Source organism: Hypanus sabinus, chromosome 11 (genome assembly GCF_030144855.1).
Source record: "Hypanus sabinus isolate sHypSab1 chromosome 11, sHypSab1.hap1, whole genome shotgun sequence".
Classification (NCBI taxonomy): domain Eukaryota; kingdom Metazoa; phylum Chordata; class Chondrichthyes; order Myliobatiformes; family Dasyatidae; genus Hypanus; species Hypanus sabinus.
Window position 1 is genome coordinate 19,202,740 of NC_082716.1, and position 18,510 is coordinate 19,221,249.

At 38.1% G+C, this 18,510-nt stretch overlaps 1 protein-coding gene across 9 annotated transcripts in view; it reads right to left on the reverse strand.

Moving 5' to 3' along the window:
* Positions 1 to 18,510, reverse strand: part of znf644b (zinc finger protein 644b) — a 134,301-nt gene that overhangs the window by 13,039 nt on the left and 102,752 nt on the right. For 5 of the 9 annotated variants that reach the window (XM_059983869.1, XM_059983867.1, XM_059983868.1 and 2 more), the window contains one exon: positions 4,907 to 8,133. In XM_059983869.1, the coding sequence (XP_059839852.1) occupies positions 4,907 to 8,133 (3,227 nt within the window). Of the gene's footprint in view, positions 1 to 4,906; positions 8,134 to 12,138; positions 12,202 to 18,510 lie in introns of all 9 variants that reach the window. The other 4 variants (XM_059983863.1, XM_059983865.1, XM_059983864.1 and 1 more) reach the window with 1 other exon arrangement.

Here is an 18,510-nt window from a genome sequence, read left to right on the forward strand (position 1 = left end):
ATGATCTCTATTTAACATTACCAATTTTTTAATCTTCTCTATTTCCAATAACTTCCATCTCCTTCTCTGTGGTCAATTATTCCAAACTTTTTCCTTGATCATGTTTTTTTCTAAAAACACACTGGAATCACAATCGTATTGCCTGCCTTTTCTCGGTTTCCAGTAACTTAGCATGTTGAAGCTCTCCACACTAGTTTGGTTAGCTTTTAGACACAAACTAAATATTCATGAGGCAATTGGGGGAGGGAGAGGCTCTGAGTAAAGTCATCTGCCTTAGGGAAAGTGGCCAATCATCAAAGACCAAAATGCTTTGGTCTCAGGTTACTTTTATGGGCAATAATTACGATACATGAAGCAATAATATTATCAAAACAAAACATCCCAGAAGACAGTTCTGCTGGAAAACCAATTTTCCTGGATTGACCTATGTTAGTTGCCAACATGGCCTTCCATGATACATTCAAAGAAGCTGCTAACAAACTCTAAAATCATGCAAGAGGGTAACATTCAGTTGCCATTCAGCCAATGGACTTTTTAAATAACATCTCCCAGCAGAGATTCCCTTGCTAACCTGAAGCTAAAAGGAAAGAGCACCTAGCTTGGCCAAAACTTGCTGGAGTGCATCCATAATCACCATCTTGTATAATGGAAAAGTCATCAAATTCTTCCACTAAACTCAGGATGAGTGCACAAAATAATTTGGCACATACCCATCAGAGCAGAAAATTTCAGTGCAAACCTGGAACCACAGGGTCAGATTAAAAAAAATAGGTCAAAAATCAATCAACCAGTACTAAGATGAAACAAGACAAGTAAACTAAACCACAGATGAATTGACTGGAAAAATAACTGAACTGTAATCAACAATATTCCATATCTATGAAGCTTCATAGTAAAAAAAAGTACTAGTTTTTCCCCATGTACTACTCTTCAATAACTACAATCAAAAAATCCTTACCAATTGAAAAAATTTAGTTTGTTGACTTGAGGGTGTAAAAGCCAACACGAAAATGGACTAATACCATGGTTACTCTCTGGGTTGAAGAGTTGTTAAAGCAGTAAAAAAAATTCATAAACCTTGTGTTAAACAGGGTAGAAAGTAGGTCATATATGATGGAGGTACACATTTCAGGCTGAGACCTTTCAATCTGGACCCATGGTTCACTCTCACTGACTGTGATTGGCAACATTTAGTCACAGCAAATTTTGGAGTCATAGAGTACCACAGCACAGAAGCAGCAGGCACTTTGGGCCATCTAATCTGTACTGAACTATTAATCTGCTTGCTTGGTCCCATCACCTTGCACCTGAGCCATACCCCTCCCATCTGCATACCTATCCAAATTTCTCTTAAATGTTGAAAATGAACCTGCATCCACCGAACATTCCACATTCTGAGTGAAGAATTCTCCCCATATTCCCCTTAAACATTTCACCTTTCACTCTTAACCCATGACCTTTAGTTCTAGTCTCAACCAACCTCAGTGAAAAAAGCCTGCTTGCATTTTACCCTGTCTATATCCCTCACAATTTCCTATCAATCTTCTACACTCTCAGGAATAACTTACATACTTAAGAGTTTTAGTATACATTTTCAAAATTTCCAAACTACAAGGAAAATTCAGACCACTTACACAAAGCAAAATTCTACCTGTAAGCTCTGATTTATCATTTTCAAATTATGAAACGTTGGCTATTACAAATCTTAAGAATCTTCTCTAAAACAACTGACAGTATTCATACAAGAACATTGCATATCAGTCATCATCAGTATGTTCCTTCTTAACATATATATACTTTGGCTAAGCTGGTTTTCAAATATCACTAAAGCAGAAATATGCTCAATGCTCAACAATCTCGTCATGGATCAATATACTTGTTTCTGAGCCAGGAAATTCCATGTTGAAGTCCCACAGCAGAAACATGAGCACTAAAATCTGGGCTGACTCGTCAGTGGAGGTTCTGTCAATGAAGCCAAAGGCCTGTCTACCTTCTCAGGAGGACTTAAAACATCCCACGGTTATATTCTGAAGTAGCATGGGGGAGATATCAATTAAATCTTGGTCAACATTACTCTTGCGACTGTCACCACAAAAACAAAAGATATCTGGTCACTTTCATTTCACTTTCAGTTGCCAAATGTTTTGCACAAATTGTCTGTCCCTGTTCTACAACAGTTACTACACTTCCAAAATACTTCAGTGTCTGCAATGTATCTTGAGAAGTCTGAAATTAATGTGAAAGGCCTTATTTGTCTGTTCCAAGTACAGAAGCTATTTGGCACTTATATTTTTGTTTGGTGTAAACACTGGGATTTCTCAACAGAAAACAATGGCACCCTAATTATCACACCACACCAATTTCCCACAGGTTCAATCACATTCAATGAACTCCAACTGACTGGGGATTGAATTGATCAGTACTGATCAACAAGCTTCAAAACCTAAGCCTCTGTACATCCCTCTGTAAGTGCATCCTTGACTTCCTCATCAGGAGATCCACAATCAGTAATAACATAACCTCCTTGCTAACAATCAACACAGGTGCCCCTCAAGGATGTGACTTAGCCCACTGCTCTACTCTCTCTACACTCATGACTTGGTGGCTAGTCACAGCCCAAATGCTATCTATATATTCGCCAACAACATCACTTTTGTTGGAACAATTTCAGATAGCAACAAGGAGGCATACAGAAGTGAACTAAATCAGCTCGTTGAGTGGTGTCCAAAAACAATCTTGCACTCAATGTCAGCACGACCAAGGAATTGATTGGACTTCAGAAAGGGGAAGTTGGGAGAATACACACCACTCCTTGTTGAGGGATCAGCAGTGGAAAGGGTGAGCAGCTTTAAGTTCCATGGTATCAAAACCTCAGAAGATCTATTCTAGGCCAAACATATTGATACAACCATGAAGAAGGCATGACAGCAGGTATACTTTATTTGGAGTTTGAGGGAACTTGGTATGTCACTAAATACACCAGAAAATGTTTAGACATATAGTGGAGAGCATTTTGATTGGTTGCATCAAAACCTGCTATGTAGGCTCCAATGTGCAGAGTCAAGAAGAGTCTTCACAGGATTGTTGACTCAGCCATAATAGGCATACTCACCCCTCCCACCACACCAAGGAAGTCATCAAAAATCTTTTGATTGATGAATCATGCTGCAGCAACAGTAAACCATTTCTCTTTCTGATCTGAGTAGAACAGTGCACTCATGGCACCAAAATATTTCTATTAAGGATGATCTCTTGACACCATATAGCTAAAAGACTTATCGGGTCCATTCAGCTAAGGCATCAATAAGGAAACCATTTTTTTTAAAAAAAGGTTTAATCTTACTGCTCCTCAAAAAAAGTATCTTTGAAAAGTCAGAAATGTGTGCATTTACTTCTTTTCTAAGTTTAAAGTACACTTGCTTTCCTTTTTGTACAATGTCACCTTCCACTTTTTGCGTAATCATTCTAGTTATTCTCCAGAAATTGCATCAACATTCAATTCAGCCAAAGAAAGCGTAAGACCCAAATATAATTTAGCCTTTATATGTCCATGGTCATGCACTTCTAGGAACGGATGCAGTGAGCAGCAATTGGAACCCTGATTGTATTCTTGCTTTAAAACGAAGTAAGGTCAAAAGTGGTGTCCCTCGTTGCTTCCTTCTGTTCCCAACTGAGACAGGAAACAGCACAACCTAGTGGTTTGAACTTATGACTAGATCTTTTAGAGATATCAACAACCAGATCAACACATCTGCATGCAAAGTTAAACTGTTCAGATTAATATTAAATCACTAACATTTTATTGAAGTCATTTAAAGTAGTCAAATAAATGGTTCCCTATAGTAAATAGGAATCAGATATCTAAACTTTCAAGAAGCCAGAAGAAATTTGCTATCAAATTTGGCTGCAATAGAAACTGTACAAGTGGACTAAAGAACGATTTCCAGAGATGAAAACTATCCTAAGACTACATGGGTAAATATATTTCAACTAGCATAATCTGTCAACATAATGAATAAAAAAGGCATAAATCCTTATCAGATTAGATGTATGTTTTTTTTTAAATTTTGGGGTCTTTTCTGATTCATAAAATGTATCTTCCAAATACCTTCTATTTATAAAAGTGTAGCAATAAGTCAACACTTTAAGGTATTGTACGGTTTGCATTTACTATATGTAAGAATCAATCTTCATTCCCACTGGGCCATGGTTCCATTCCCCTGCATTTGAAATAAATATTCTTACTCCTTTTGTTATTAACTAAAGTTATAAATGAAAAGAATGATTTATTATAACAAAGGCATAGTGTTGAAACATTACTGGTCTCCAAGTATATTGGGAGGTTTGATTATATCAGCAATCTCATCTTTCAGATTTCAAATCTGATACTGCCACGATGGTCTTTGATCCATCAACAGGAGCAGAAAAGATCTCAATGCAAATCAGTCTTCTAAGTAACCTGTTGCAGTTTCATGCAACTGTAAGCAACTCAATGGAATACTGAATTACTCTTCATCTGAAATTCTTCTGATAGGAATTGTGAGGAATTCATTGGGAGATGAGTAAGTTCTGCATTTGTATACGGTTGATTCCTACCACAGATTTAGTTAGTCCTCTGACTGAAAGACAGGACACACATATCTTCTATTTAATTATATAACCTTCCTTTTATCTAGACTTACTCCATCCACTGGGAATTGATCGTCTGAAATACAGTATAAATACCTGGATTGATTGAAGTCTGTTGGCTTTTAGTATCACTTTGTTTCATCTTCTTGTTTCAGACATTTTAAACAAAATGTGTGTGTATTTTGTCACTAAAGTTTTACACATATTAAATAAAAATTCAGGACTCAAGACCCCATGTTTGATTATTTTTATACTCACACATACAGATGAAACTTACCTTTCTTTATTCTCCTAACAGGAGCATCACTTTTTTTGATCCGCCGCCTCTTATCACTGGATGCTATTTGCTCTGGTGGAACCAAATGACGAGCATCATAAGTTAAGCCAACTCTATAAAGATGTCCTCGAACATGATTTGACAAGCCAACACCTGTGTCAAATACAGCTGGACAGTATGGACATGGTCGCTTCTCAGTGTGAAAATCAGTCCAATTATAGGTTATATTAAGTGGAGCATCATGTTGATAAAGAACTGGATCCCTAACTTCTATACATTTAGCATCATTATTGATATGAAAATCTTCATTAATAAAATGATTGTGACTAACATCTTGATATTCCGCTGAGTAAAGGCTTTGGTTACCATAGTCACTGTTGCCATAATCATGAATGTCATTATCAAAATTAACAAAATCATCATCTTCTTCACTCTCATCATAAGTATCAAAATCATCATCATCAATGCCATTTTCATCAACTAACTGCACTTCAGTACTGAAGTACTGAGTTTCTTTATCACCAACATCAAAATTATTCTCACTAACAGTCACTGCAGTAGCATCACTCATACAGTTAGCAGTTTCCACAATCTCGCTTCCAGGTGAGTTTTCTTCACCATCACATTCTAATGAATTTTCACATGGATCAAGTTTATTCAAAACAACAACAGGTGCTTTGTGAAATACATCTGGATATTGATCCAAAATATTATTGCCAACCGACACACTAACCATGACATCCTTAACAGATTTTCTAACTGATACAGCACCTGCATCTGCACATTCTGTTTCTCCTGACATCTCTTCAGCATCAGACTGATGGAAGTTCAAAGTCAATCGTGTATCACTATGATTTGTTTCCATTAATGGAGATGAAGGAGGAAAATCTTTTACTATCTCTACATCATAATCAGATTTCCCTAAATGCTGATAACTAACAACATGATCCTTCGACAGTAGGATTACATTGTTCCCTCTGACATCATTATCACCCTGCTTTCGAACATGGTCTTGATGTAGGAAGCTAACCCTTTGGTTACTAGAGTTTAATCCTGTCAGAATCTTTGTTGAAGATTTACTATAATCTATCACAGAATCAGATGAGTGGTGTATATATTTTGTGGCTGTGTAGCTTGGCTTCTGAGTAATAGCATTATCAGTGACCTTGCTGTACAGTCCTGAGGAATTCCCTAGTGCATCATGCGCAACAAACCCCCTTTTTATACCTCCCTTTACAACAAATTTGTTCAGATATTCAGATTCGTGTGATACAGTCTTATTGTCACTCACCAAATTAAGTGGTTTTGAGCTCAAGCTAGGCATTTTTATTCCATGTTCATTTTTATGTTGAACATGGTAAAGACGCTGATGCAAGTATTTAACATGCTTTTTAAAGATACTCCTAACTGGTGTGGTGAAAGGGCATTTCCTACATACATAAATGCCTCCTGATTTACAATGAGTTAATAAATTTTCTAACGATACACCTTTCAAAGGTTTTTGAAATGACTTGTTAACTGCGTCATGAATATAAATTTGATGCCCTTCGAGTTCATCCATTGATGCTGCCATGAAGTTGCATTTATCACAGCAGTAGTATCTTTTGTCCTTCTCATGTGTTTTAGCATGCTGCACAAAAGTTTTAGGGCAGTTTGTTCCAAATACACATTGCGGACACTGTAATTTTGCATTCCGGCCTTCATCCTGAAAGGTACGGAGCTCACGAATCTCCTCCATCAACCGCTCCCTTTTTTCTTGATGAAGACTCCTATGCTTTTGGAGAGGTGCACGGTCACGAAACGCAATTCCACATTCTTTACATATATAAGGTCTTGGCAGATTTGTTTTACTGTGTCCTTCTAAATGATAAATCATGTGTCTCTGCAAATGCTTTTTTTCCCTGAAATTGACATTACATTTAGTGCAGGGGTAAAATGATGGTTCTGTCTCAGTGTCTTCATCTGAATGCGACTCTGACCCGGTGCGTAGATCATCTATCATTACAGCGCTACCTGGAGGAAAAACTGTTGAACCAAAAGGTAAAGTTTCTTCTACTCGTGCAGTTGCAGCAACATTTGTTCTTGCTGCTTCTAGGTTTTTGACAGGAAATTTATAATCACTGAAGATTAACTGTTTAATTGCTTCCACAGTTTCTTTGGGAAGGTTTGATCCTGTCTCACCAACAAGATTTCTTTTGGCAGGCAAGTATTTTGGTTTTACAACTGAAACTTTTGCTTCACCATGTCTCATCCCTTCCAGATTAACTGCAGTCTTTTTAGGTATAAGGTGCATGTTTGGACTTTCCACTTCAGAGAAATCCACCATGTGAACAATGTCCATTTTCCGTTTCCTTTTTCTTCCGTAGTTCAGATTTGATTGGATATGGGAATTTCCATCAACTTGAACTATCTGTTCATCCTTTTCCTTTGTAAGCAGGAACTGCATGAATTCTTTTTCAGGGTCCCAATTTAAGCCAACGTCATTTAAAGTTTCTGATTCAGCCATACGAATATCAGAAGAACTTAACATTCTTTTCCCCATTATATCTCTTCTGTTATCATTCGTTTTTTCACTTTCTTTACAATATGACATCTGGCTTGTAGAAGCACCATTTGATTGGACTGTAGATTTGTGGTCCACTATTGGCAAAGGACTCGTCATTTTAGGCTGTGTCTTAATTTGACCCTGAAAAGGCACTAAATTGGGGACCAGCAAGAGGACTGGGGCTACCGGCTGAGCTTTATCTGAATTATCAGATGATGTTGGAACCTGAACAGACGGAACAAAGTGAGACAATGAGCTGGAATCTGCAACTGGCTGGCACAGAGACTGAGAAATACCCAAGGAAACATCAGACTGCTTTGCGTTGGAAGATTTAGTTGAAGAGGGCTGTGGAAGTACATCCCTCACAGCAGTTCCTGTCGGCAAGGTAAGTTTTGCATTCGAAGCAGTAGGAGCACCAGTTTGCATTAACACAGTCTGCTGGGTTCCACTTAAGGCTTTTATAGAACTGTCCCTGGACAGATGTTTAGACAAGTTTAAATTATTGCTTTTGGGAACTGACATTTGATTCTCTGTTAAGGTCTGAGGTATACTTGTGGTAACAGTGGTTGATGGGAGATCTTTTTCATCTCCAAATCCGCTTTTAGCACCAGGTGGACTAATGTGGGTCTTCGTGCTATCTGTATTACTCAACTTCAATCCAGAGGCTTCAATTTTGTTCATCCTGAAAGTAAAAAAAAAACAATTATTACACAGATACAAGTACAAAGCAAAACATTTAAAAATTATGAATATTGATAGAAACATAGAAAATAGGTGCAGGAGTAGGCCATTCGGCCCTTCAAGCCTTCACCACCATTCAGTATGATCATGGCTGATCATCCAACTCAGAACCCTGTACCTGCTTTCTCTCCATACCCCCTGATCCCTTTAGCCACAAGGGCCATATCTAACTTCCTCTTAAATATAGCCAATGAACTGGCCTCAACTGTTTCCTGTGGCAAAGAATTCCACAGATTCACCACTCTCTGTGTGAAGTTTTTCCTCATCTCGGTCCTAAAAGGCTTCCCCTTTATCCTTAAACTGTGACCCCTCTATCTGGACTTCCCCGACATCGGAAACAATCTTCCTGCATCTAGCCCGGGGGTCGGCAACCCGCGGCTCCGGAGCCACATGTGGCTCTTTTAGGTCTGTGCTGCGGCTCCCTGTTGCTTTGGGAAATAATTGGTTGTGGCGACCCTTTTCCTGGCACATCCGAACCGACTCACAATAAGATAGCCTACGGGGGTTTGCGAGCACAGAGCTTTGGAGCCTCTGCGCCATGGGGGGGGGGGGGGGGGCAGTTTGAGGGAGGCTTAAAAGTGAGGCTGAAGATTTCGAATAAAGTTTCTTTCCTTCGACTGCAGTTACCGACTCCGTGTCGTAATTTTAGCGCTGCGTGTAGCACACCGCTACATGGTCAGTATTTAATTAATATGTTTTTTATGTTAGTTTGTTAGTTTTTGAAATGTAAATCTAAATTTGAAGATTATGGTGATCTTGTACAATCTAAATAAGACGTTGTGGCGGGCGACCCATTTCCTGACACATCCGAACCGGCTCACAATTAGCCAGCGTTCAGGCTAAGGGAGATAGCCTACGGGGGTTTGTGAGTACGTGTCTTTTGCAGCATCCGCGCCCATGGGGGGCGGGTTGAGGGAGGCTTAAAAGCAAGGCTGTTTAGTTCGAATAAAGCTATCTTTGACTGCAGTTTACTGACTGCGTGTAGCAACCGCTACAACGTGTTTTTATCGCTGGCTGTCCAGAGGGGAGGTGCTGAAACGCTTTGTCGCGCGTCTGGAAGAAGTGAAAACTTTCCTGGGCAGCAAAGGGCTCAACTTTCCTGAGCTGGAACAGCCAGAGTGGCTGGAAAAGCTACACTTCATGGTAGACATGACAGCGCACCTGAACACGCTGAACACAGCTCTTCAACGGGGTAAGGACGTACAGCCCTGCACATGTTGGGGGATGTTTTGCATTCGAGCGCAAGTTGACGTTGCTTGCCAGAGATTTACAGAAAGGCACATTGTCTCACTTCCCCAATTTGAGAGAGTTCAAACAATGTCACGACATGATAAATTCGGAGTATTTACATTCTGCAATCATCGCAATGCAAACATCGTTTGGGAAACGCTTCTGTGAGTTCAGAGAGGAAAAAAACACATTATCCTTCCCGGTCACTCCCCTAAGCATCGATCCATCCCTACTGAATACGACTGCATTGTCAGGTGTGAGTCAACCTGAAGAAGTATGATAAATATTTTAATTGCGTATTATTTTACGTATATTCATATGTTTTCATTGTTCAGTGAAATAGTCCTTTTATTTTTCAGGTTGACAGCTGGCTGACGTTATTTTTGGTTTGCTGCTGGCGGCAAATTTAAGTTTGGCGTTTTTCATAAATACAAGAAGGACTCAAATAGACGTTGAGTATTTTACTTAAAAGTAACCTTCAACCCAACGTCTTTTTTTCGGAGTTCAAAATGTTTTTGTTGCATGCAGAAATGTAATTTCGTTTTCTCTGCAGGAGTTCATCAATTTCATAAATGCAACACATTATAGTTTATTTATACATAGCATAAAGGCAAAACAAAACGTTGTATGCAGTGTTATTTCATTTTAAATGTCAAACGGGTTTTGCGGCTCCCAGTGTTTTCTTTTCTGTGGGAAACGGGTCCAAGTGGCTCTTTCAGTGGTAAAGGTTGCTGACCCCTGATCTAGCCTGTCCAATCCCTTTAGAATTTTATACGTTTCAATAAGATTCCCCCCTCAATCTTCTAAATTCCAATGATGAATTCTTAAAAGTCAACATCCATTCACCACTAATACAGTTGTAGCAGACATAGAAAATTATCATCAGTAATAAAGCGATACACAAAGGAAAGATACAATTTTTGTGGTTATAGCATTATCAAGGTATAAGACAGGCCTTTTATGATGAAATACAATTAAGTCATAACCATAATAGAGATCTCTGAGACAACTGAACAACCCAAAGGCTTTGGGTTAACCTGGTATGCAAACCTATAAAAAATTTAAAGCCAATTAAATAATAACATGGCTGAATACTAAAAGTACGAGTTCTTTCTACTTCTTTATTCCCTTAGTATTAGTATTTGATCTGTGTATTGCTCTATACTTGTAATTTTTAATCATACATTTTTATACACTACTTAAATGTTTAACATTGTCAAAGAAAAAATCAATATATTTAAGCTACAGTTTTATATCTCTAATGTGTATTATTTAATCAGAATGGAAATTTGTAAATTATTAAATAAGTTTATCCTATAAGCCTTTATGGGCTTATAAATCATTCAAAATCTCAAGAATGCATTCAATTATATATTAGTGCTCAACAGAATTTTTAAAACAATTAAATTTTATTTATAATATTTTACCTTAGTTTAACTGCATGAATAAAATAATTATAAAGACTTAAATCAACTGAGTTAAAAGGTGCAACTGCTTCATCAACCAAGAGATTAGTGGTTTCAACAACTATTATATCTACATCTTGTCTGTTGCTGAAGAAAAACGATTCCTGCTGTCGTTCTCAAATACTGGGGACTTTAATTATGTGTGAAGAATCAAAATTCCACACATTTTAGTTACAACCTTCCTGTTTCCCCTTCAAAACTCTCAGCTGCTGCTAAAATTGACCAATTTCCATGGGAACAAAATACACTTCCAATGAGATCATATTCAATGTTATCACTCTAAAATGGTGCTAAAACAGTTCCCAGCATGAGTCTCTGTGTTAAATACGCAGCAGAAGCTAAGGGGTGGGCACGTACAAACAGGTGCTAAGAATCACGACTGAAAATGTCAATGAATAGGAAAACAAGCCTGGAAATGCTATAATGTTTGTCTCATTTACCTTAACTGATTTTAATCAATATGAGCAACCTGTACAGAACAAGTGCTGTAAAATTAATTGCTGTGACAGTGAGCAATGGGAGTTTTATAACACATCCTTCCTTCCAAAAGCTCTCATTTAATTTGTAATCAAACAAAAAAAAATAACAAGCATTTAAAACCAGCTGAAACACACACAGAAATGGTGAAAGCTTTAATTTCAAAATGACTCTGGTGTCCAAGATCCATAGCCAAATGTATGCTCAGTTAATTTAATATGCTGTACCTGAACTAGCTTTTCTCAACAGGAAGCAACGTTGCTAACGAAGTGGTAAATTCAGTGTTAATGAGTGGTGGCTTCACTGTTACCACCTCAGAGGTAAAACCTTCCGTGCTCCATATTCTACCCATCTGTTCTGGTGTTAGGGGTTCAAAGAAAGAACAGACGTTTCCCACTTAAAGCAAACTTCAGTGGTACCCTCTGAACAGCAGGATAGCAAACCCTCACAAAATCACGAATGGTCTCAGATTACTGTTCTCATTATTGGAAGTTTTATATTAACAACACTATCTACAAGTTACATAGAAGCAGCACATCCAAGTCCCATAACTTAACAACCTTATGTGCTTTTAAATCAAGGTCCAGGGTGGAGAAGGATGAAACCATCTAATTAAATTCTATAGGGATAATAAAAATCAACAAAATTAAAAGATACCAGTGCAATATAAACATAAAGCAGCAGTATGAATTCTTTGTGCACTCATTATTGGGGTGTTTGACAAGTCATTAAATTCACAAATTACAACATAAAATATTGTTGAAAGTGCAGACCTTGCAGCATATGCTGGATTCCCTTCAATACTGCAATGAATGTGGATACCTTCCTTTATAGCTCTGCATCCAAATCACAAACAAAAGTCATGCTCATGAACAAAACATGCATAGAAAGGTCAGAATTTTTATTCATTATGATAAGAGACCATAATGAAGCTATCCTTATTGACTTTCCTTAGAAATCTCAAATGTCAGTATTTTTGCAAACTATCAGCACTTGCTATAACACCCATATTGCACTACATCTTGAGGGTAATGCAGAAAAAATGAGGTGATAATTGCATATTAACATAATTATTCTGTAATCCCTTTGAGCAGCCTTCCTGGGTCATTTAGTAATGCAGATTAAGTACAACCTCTCTGTCATCAGAGGTATGTTGCCCACTTTTTGTTCTCTTTAACAATTATTTAAAATGGAACAGTCATCCAAAATTAAATCAACATGACCAGCTTAGAGGACAATTTTGTATGATTACATTTGACTAATATTTCTGAGTTAGTGTGCCAACAGAGAATCCATGCAAAAAATGATTTTATTCATATAAAGACAATAAATCAATACTTCAACAAGTCATTGTTATACTGATCCATCTCTGAAAGCAAATTATAGTTAGTTTTCACTATTATCCAGGGGTTTCAAAGATCAAGAGCAAACTGCCCATTGTATTATTCAATTAATACAACAACAAAATTAGAACCTTTATATCCAAAGATTAAAGAACACTCATGAGGAAGCTACAAAAGGCACAATGCTAACCTCCTCTTTCTTTAATTCTATTCTTGCTCTTTAGAAAGATTTCACCTGCTGTTTATGTTCTTCAGAAAGAAGCCACGACATGGTGCTGGGATTAAGCTATGATTGAGTCTTTATAATAAAATAGATTGGAATCTCTATTTGTTTTCTTCAGCACCAAATTGAATGCTAGCTCAGGCACTGTGATACTGGAAATCAGTATTTTACTTTCTCATTCCTTTTCTAGCCTTTTTGCACAAAAAAACCCAGAATAGTTGTACAGCATAAATTATCATGATCAGTATATTGCAGATGGCGTCTTCGAGAGCCAATGAGGTGAAGACCTGGGTCCCATCCATGCACAGCAGAAACAAACTGCCTGAAGCTGAACTAGATAACTAGAATATGGTGAGTTGGAAGATTCTTCAATTAATTAAAAAACTAAAAAAAAGATTAAAGTAGATACATCTATTGCTGTATCACTGACTTTCTGACCCTCTAATAATGAAATAGCATGATACAAGGAAAAGCAATGGGGAGCACAAAGGAACAAAAGACAGCTAATAAAACAAGCACAAGAAAATCTGCAGATGCAGAAAATCCAAGCAACACACACAAAATTCTGGAGAATCTCAGTAGGTCAGGCAGCATCTATGGAAAAGGGTATACAGTTGATGTTTCTGGCCGAGAATTATCTCAGCCCGAAACGTTAACTGTTTACTCTTTTCCATAGATGCTACCTGACCTGTTGTTCCTCCAGCATTTTGTGTAATAATAATAATAATAATAATAATTATTATTATTATTATTATTATTATTACTACTACTACTACTACTACTACTACAAGGAGTCAACAGCTAATGAAACACAAAAGGAGTAATGTAGACAAAACAGGAAAGGGGCATTTGGTTAGTAAGTATGAAATCTCATACGTAGTTCTTCATACTTCCACAGTTCAAAGATGAACTGGTTAATTGGTCATTGCAAATTGTACTGTGATTAGGCTAGGATTAAATAAGGGGATTACTCAGTGGTATGGGTCATTGGGCCAGAAGAGCCTTTTTCATGCTACATTTCTAAATAATAAGGAAGCTAACGAACTAAATATATATGTACATACTATCTTCAGCAGTTCCTTAGTGGAGAGGCTAACTTCCTTCTATTATAGTTCTATAGACTTCAAAGAGGCTCATGAGGACAACGTGGGTCCCCACAAATCTGCCACAGGTGGGACAGGCCTTGACTGGCCTGGTATTAATCTTCTTTCCACTAATCACATTAACTTTCCATTGTTCCCAGTGAAGGAACTTGAGGTCCTGTCATTTTGAATGATCACGTGCAAGTTGATATGTCCCACCAACACCATGAGTAAGGGAGGACATTCCAACTTTTCAGAGATTTTATTTAAAAAAAAAGTCTTGCACCACTTCCTCTGCCCATCTGGTAATCACTTCCCTTAAACAAACTTGAAGTAGTGAGTCTCATTATAAGGCCTACAAACAACAGTCTGCTGTCAAAGCCACACAAATGTAAATTAAAATTTTGGCATGCAAGATTTTGCCAATATTGATTTGATTACTCTGCTGGTTAAATTCAGCATTTTGCAGACAGTGCTATGTAATGTCCGATAGAGATAGTCCACGCCTCAGAGGCGCACAGATGGGTAGAGATCACTGCTATGTGATAGACTGGAAGCTTTGTGTTAGATTTGAGGTCTCCCATGCCTGGGAGGAAAACAATGAGACAGGAGACCTCAGACACATGAGCATGACCATTATCAAGAAAGTGAACTATGATTACACAAACAAAAGAAGCGCTCTCGGCTGTCTACCACAAGGAAAGTCATTGTAAGTGCACTTCTCAACCACCTCGCCACAGCTAGACTCTGAATGATAATGTTAAAACCAGCCAGAGTTATAGTGGCCATTGTATACACACACACACACACCCCCCCATACAAATAGACCCTTCTAGTTCAATGAGCCCGTGCTGCCCAACTACCCCCATTCAACCAACTAACCTACTAATGTACGTCTTTGGAATGTGTGTGAAAACTGGAGCACCTGGATGAAACCCACATGATCAGGAGGAGAATACACATACTCCTCACAGGCAGTGGCAGAATTGAACTCTGATCACTGATGCTCTCATAGTGGTATGATAACTGCTATGCTACCCACATGACATAAACCTCTCTGCAAATCAGCTCCAGGAAAAATGCAAGAAAGCAGCTTCAGTTAATGTGCATTGTCTTTCTGACCTTTATTGTCATTTGTCAGTACACAACTGTAAAAGAACAAAATATTTGTTACTCCAGATCCAATGCAGCCTTAAAAAACACAATAAGCATAAAAACAATTAACATAAATATGAAAGATTAGTTTAGATACAAACTGACTGAATGTACATAAGGTGGTGCTAGGTACAGGATTATCTATAGCCTTTGACTTTGTCGATCAAAAGGGATATTCAAATAAACATCACCATAAACACCAGACCCATAACAAAGTTGTGTCAAGCAAAGCCACCCGCTCATGCAACATAGAAACAAGCTCTTCAATCCCATGAGTTATTCCAACCATGAAGCAGCCATTTACACAAACTTCATTTTATTCTCCCCACATATCCATCAACTCCACATATCTTATTCCCAATTCTAACACTCACCTATACATTAGGGACAATTCACAGTGACAAATTAAACCACGAACCAACACACAACACACACAAAGTGCTGGAGGAACTCAACAGGCCAGGCAGCATCTATGGAAAAAGAGTATTGTCGACGTTTTGGGCCAAAACCTTTCAGCAGGACTGAAGCACCCAAAGGAAACATCCTTAGTCACAGAGACAATATGCTGACTCCACACAGGCAAAACCAGAGAACAAGATTGAAAGCAGATGGTGAGAAGCTGCGAGACAGCAACTGTATGAGCTGCACTTGAGCCACTCTCTAAACTGTGTCATTGCCCAACACTTTTTCCAAATCTTCTCAATACAATGTTGCAACTCAGGTAGGGCAGAGCTAATCTGGAGGACAATTCAAAACACAATCAACCAATGGAATAGTTAAATTGATGATTGGTACTGACATCATGGGTCGAAGAGCCTGTTCCTGTGCTATACTTTTCTGTATTTTGTGTTCGATCCTATTTTGGATCCTGAGCTTTTAAGAACCCATAATATGTATGGTAGGTATGTGACAGGGTGGAAATATGTTCTACCAAAGGAGGAATAAGGCACTCCTTCCCTCCACTAGCCTGCAGGTCACCCTTGGGCAAGGTGTTACACCTTATCAGAGTCACATTAAGTCATGTAAACAGGTGGTGGATGGTAGTATGAGAAATTGTGCATATCACAACTTCTAGTTATGTGACCACTGATGCTAGGCAATCTCTGAAGAGCATTGATAATAGCTGGGGTCACCCATTCTGTAAAGACACTGCCCAGAAGGAGGCAATGGCAAAGCACTTCTGTAGGAAAATTTGTCATGAACAATCATTGTCATGGACAATGATCGCCCATGTCATACAACATGGGCTCAAAATATGGCATACAGCTCATTATGATGATGAATATGCAAGAATGAATATGAATTTATACAACAAACTTCTCAAAACAATTCATAGGATATCAATTAAGGGCAGTCAATGTTGCTTTACCAACAAATGCAAATAATTGAGAAAGCAGAGATAAATATCCAACTATTCTGCTTCGGTGGGGTTGGTTAATGTCAAGGTTCAGCTTTCTTATCTGGGAGCTGAACTGACAGGAAATGAGATCCATGGATAAAATGCAATTATAATGTCAGCTCAGACAACCAATGTCCTACAAATACAGCATTACAACTATCACCACCTTCCCCAGAACTATTCCAAAATTGGTACTGAACAGCTTTGGATTTTGGAGGATCATGTAATGCTGCAGAAAAGACATGGCAAAAAATTAAGGCAGAATGTAGCAATATAGAATATGTTACCAAAAGCAAGAGGGTGATAGGTAAATGAGAAGTTTTCAGATATACAGGAACTGATGTAAATTTGAAGCTCTAATCTCCAAAGAGACTAGGATTTAGATGCAAAATTATAGTCTCTTTGGATTCTATTAAGTATTTGCGATACTTTTAACTCATTCACAAGATCTAGAAATTACTGGGAAGACCAACATGTATAGCTATCCCTAATTTCCCTTGAGAAGGTGATGATGAGTTGCCTTTTTGATTCATTGCAGTCGTTAATGTTCAATTGCCAATCGTTAGCAGAATGTCACAAGGAACATATGACCCCATGATTCTGTTATACCATTCAAAAGCAAGGCAAAATAAAACTCCTGATCCTGAGGCTATACTCCTATGCTGTCCAGTTACATAAAACAGCCTTCAGCCAATTATTCTGTCATTTCCCCTCAGAGCTTTATACATCTCCTCTCAATACTCTAATTCTAGAAAATTATTGTCAAATCAATCTTTTGTCATGGGAGAACAACTTCATCCTAAGAATTAAATCTCTGATTTTATGGTTCATGGACTCCAATCCAAGTATTTTCTTCATTTACATACAGAGGTCAAAACAGTACAAGATACTCATTTAGGATTTCACAAACTTTAAAGGAGGGAAGTTTTGCTGAAACTTTTGTCGTGCAAACTAACTTTACGATGAAGAGCAACATATCCTTTGCCTTCCTAACCATTTTTTCAGTTTCTACATCTAATAGACTATCAAACAATCACTTTTACACCAAGATCTATGAGATTCTCATTGAATCAGAATCAAAATCAGGTTTAATATCTATGCTCGCGCACATATACACACATGTATATAACTAAATAAGTAATGCAAAAAAGAAGTTTAAATAGTGAGTAAGTGTTCATAGGGTTGGTTCATTATGCAGAGGTGAAAAATTAGTTCCTAAATCATTGAGCGTGCATCTTCAGGCTCTTGTACCTCCTCTTTGACGGTAGTAATAAGACGACAGCAATAAGACTGGGTGATAAGACAGTAATAAGACTGGGTGATAGTTCTTAATGATGGATGCCACCTTATTGAGGTATCGCCTTTTGAAGATGTCCTCGATGCTAGGTAAGCTAGCAACCATGTTAGCCGGCTGAGTTTACAACCTTCACCAGCTTTTTCCAATCCTGTGCAGTGGCCCTTCCATAACAGGGTGATGCAACCAGTCAGATTACTCTCCTCTGTACATCTGTAGAAATTTGCAAGAGTCTTTGGTGACATACCAAATCTCCTCAAACTTTGAATGAAACATAGCCACTGATGTGCCTGCTTTGTAATTGCATCAATATATTGGGCACAGAATAGATTCTTTCATCTTATTGATGTTAAGTACAAGGTTGCAACGCCATTCTATCTCACTTCGGTATACCAGAAATCTATCTCACTCCTGTACTCCTCCCTGTCACCATTTGAGATTCTGCCAACAACAGTTACGTCATCAGCAAATTTATAGATGATGTTCGAGCACTGCCTAGCCACAGTCATGGATGTAGAGCAGCAGGCGAAGCATGCATCCTTGGGGTGTGCTGGTGTTCACTGTCAGCAAGGAGATGCTATTTCTGACCCGTGCCGACTGTGGTCTCCTGGTGAGGAAGATTATAAGTATTTTTCTATTCTTTCTTGCA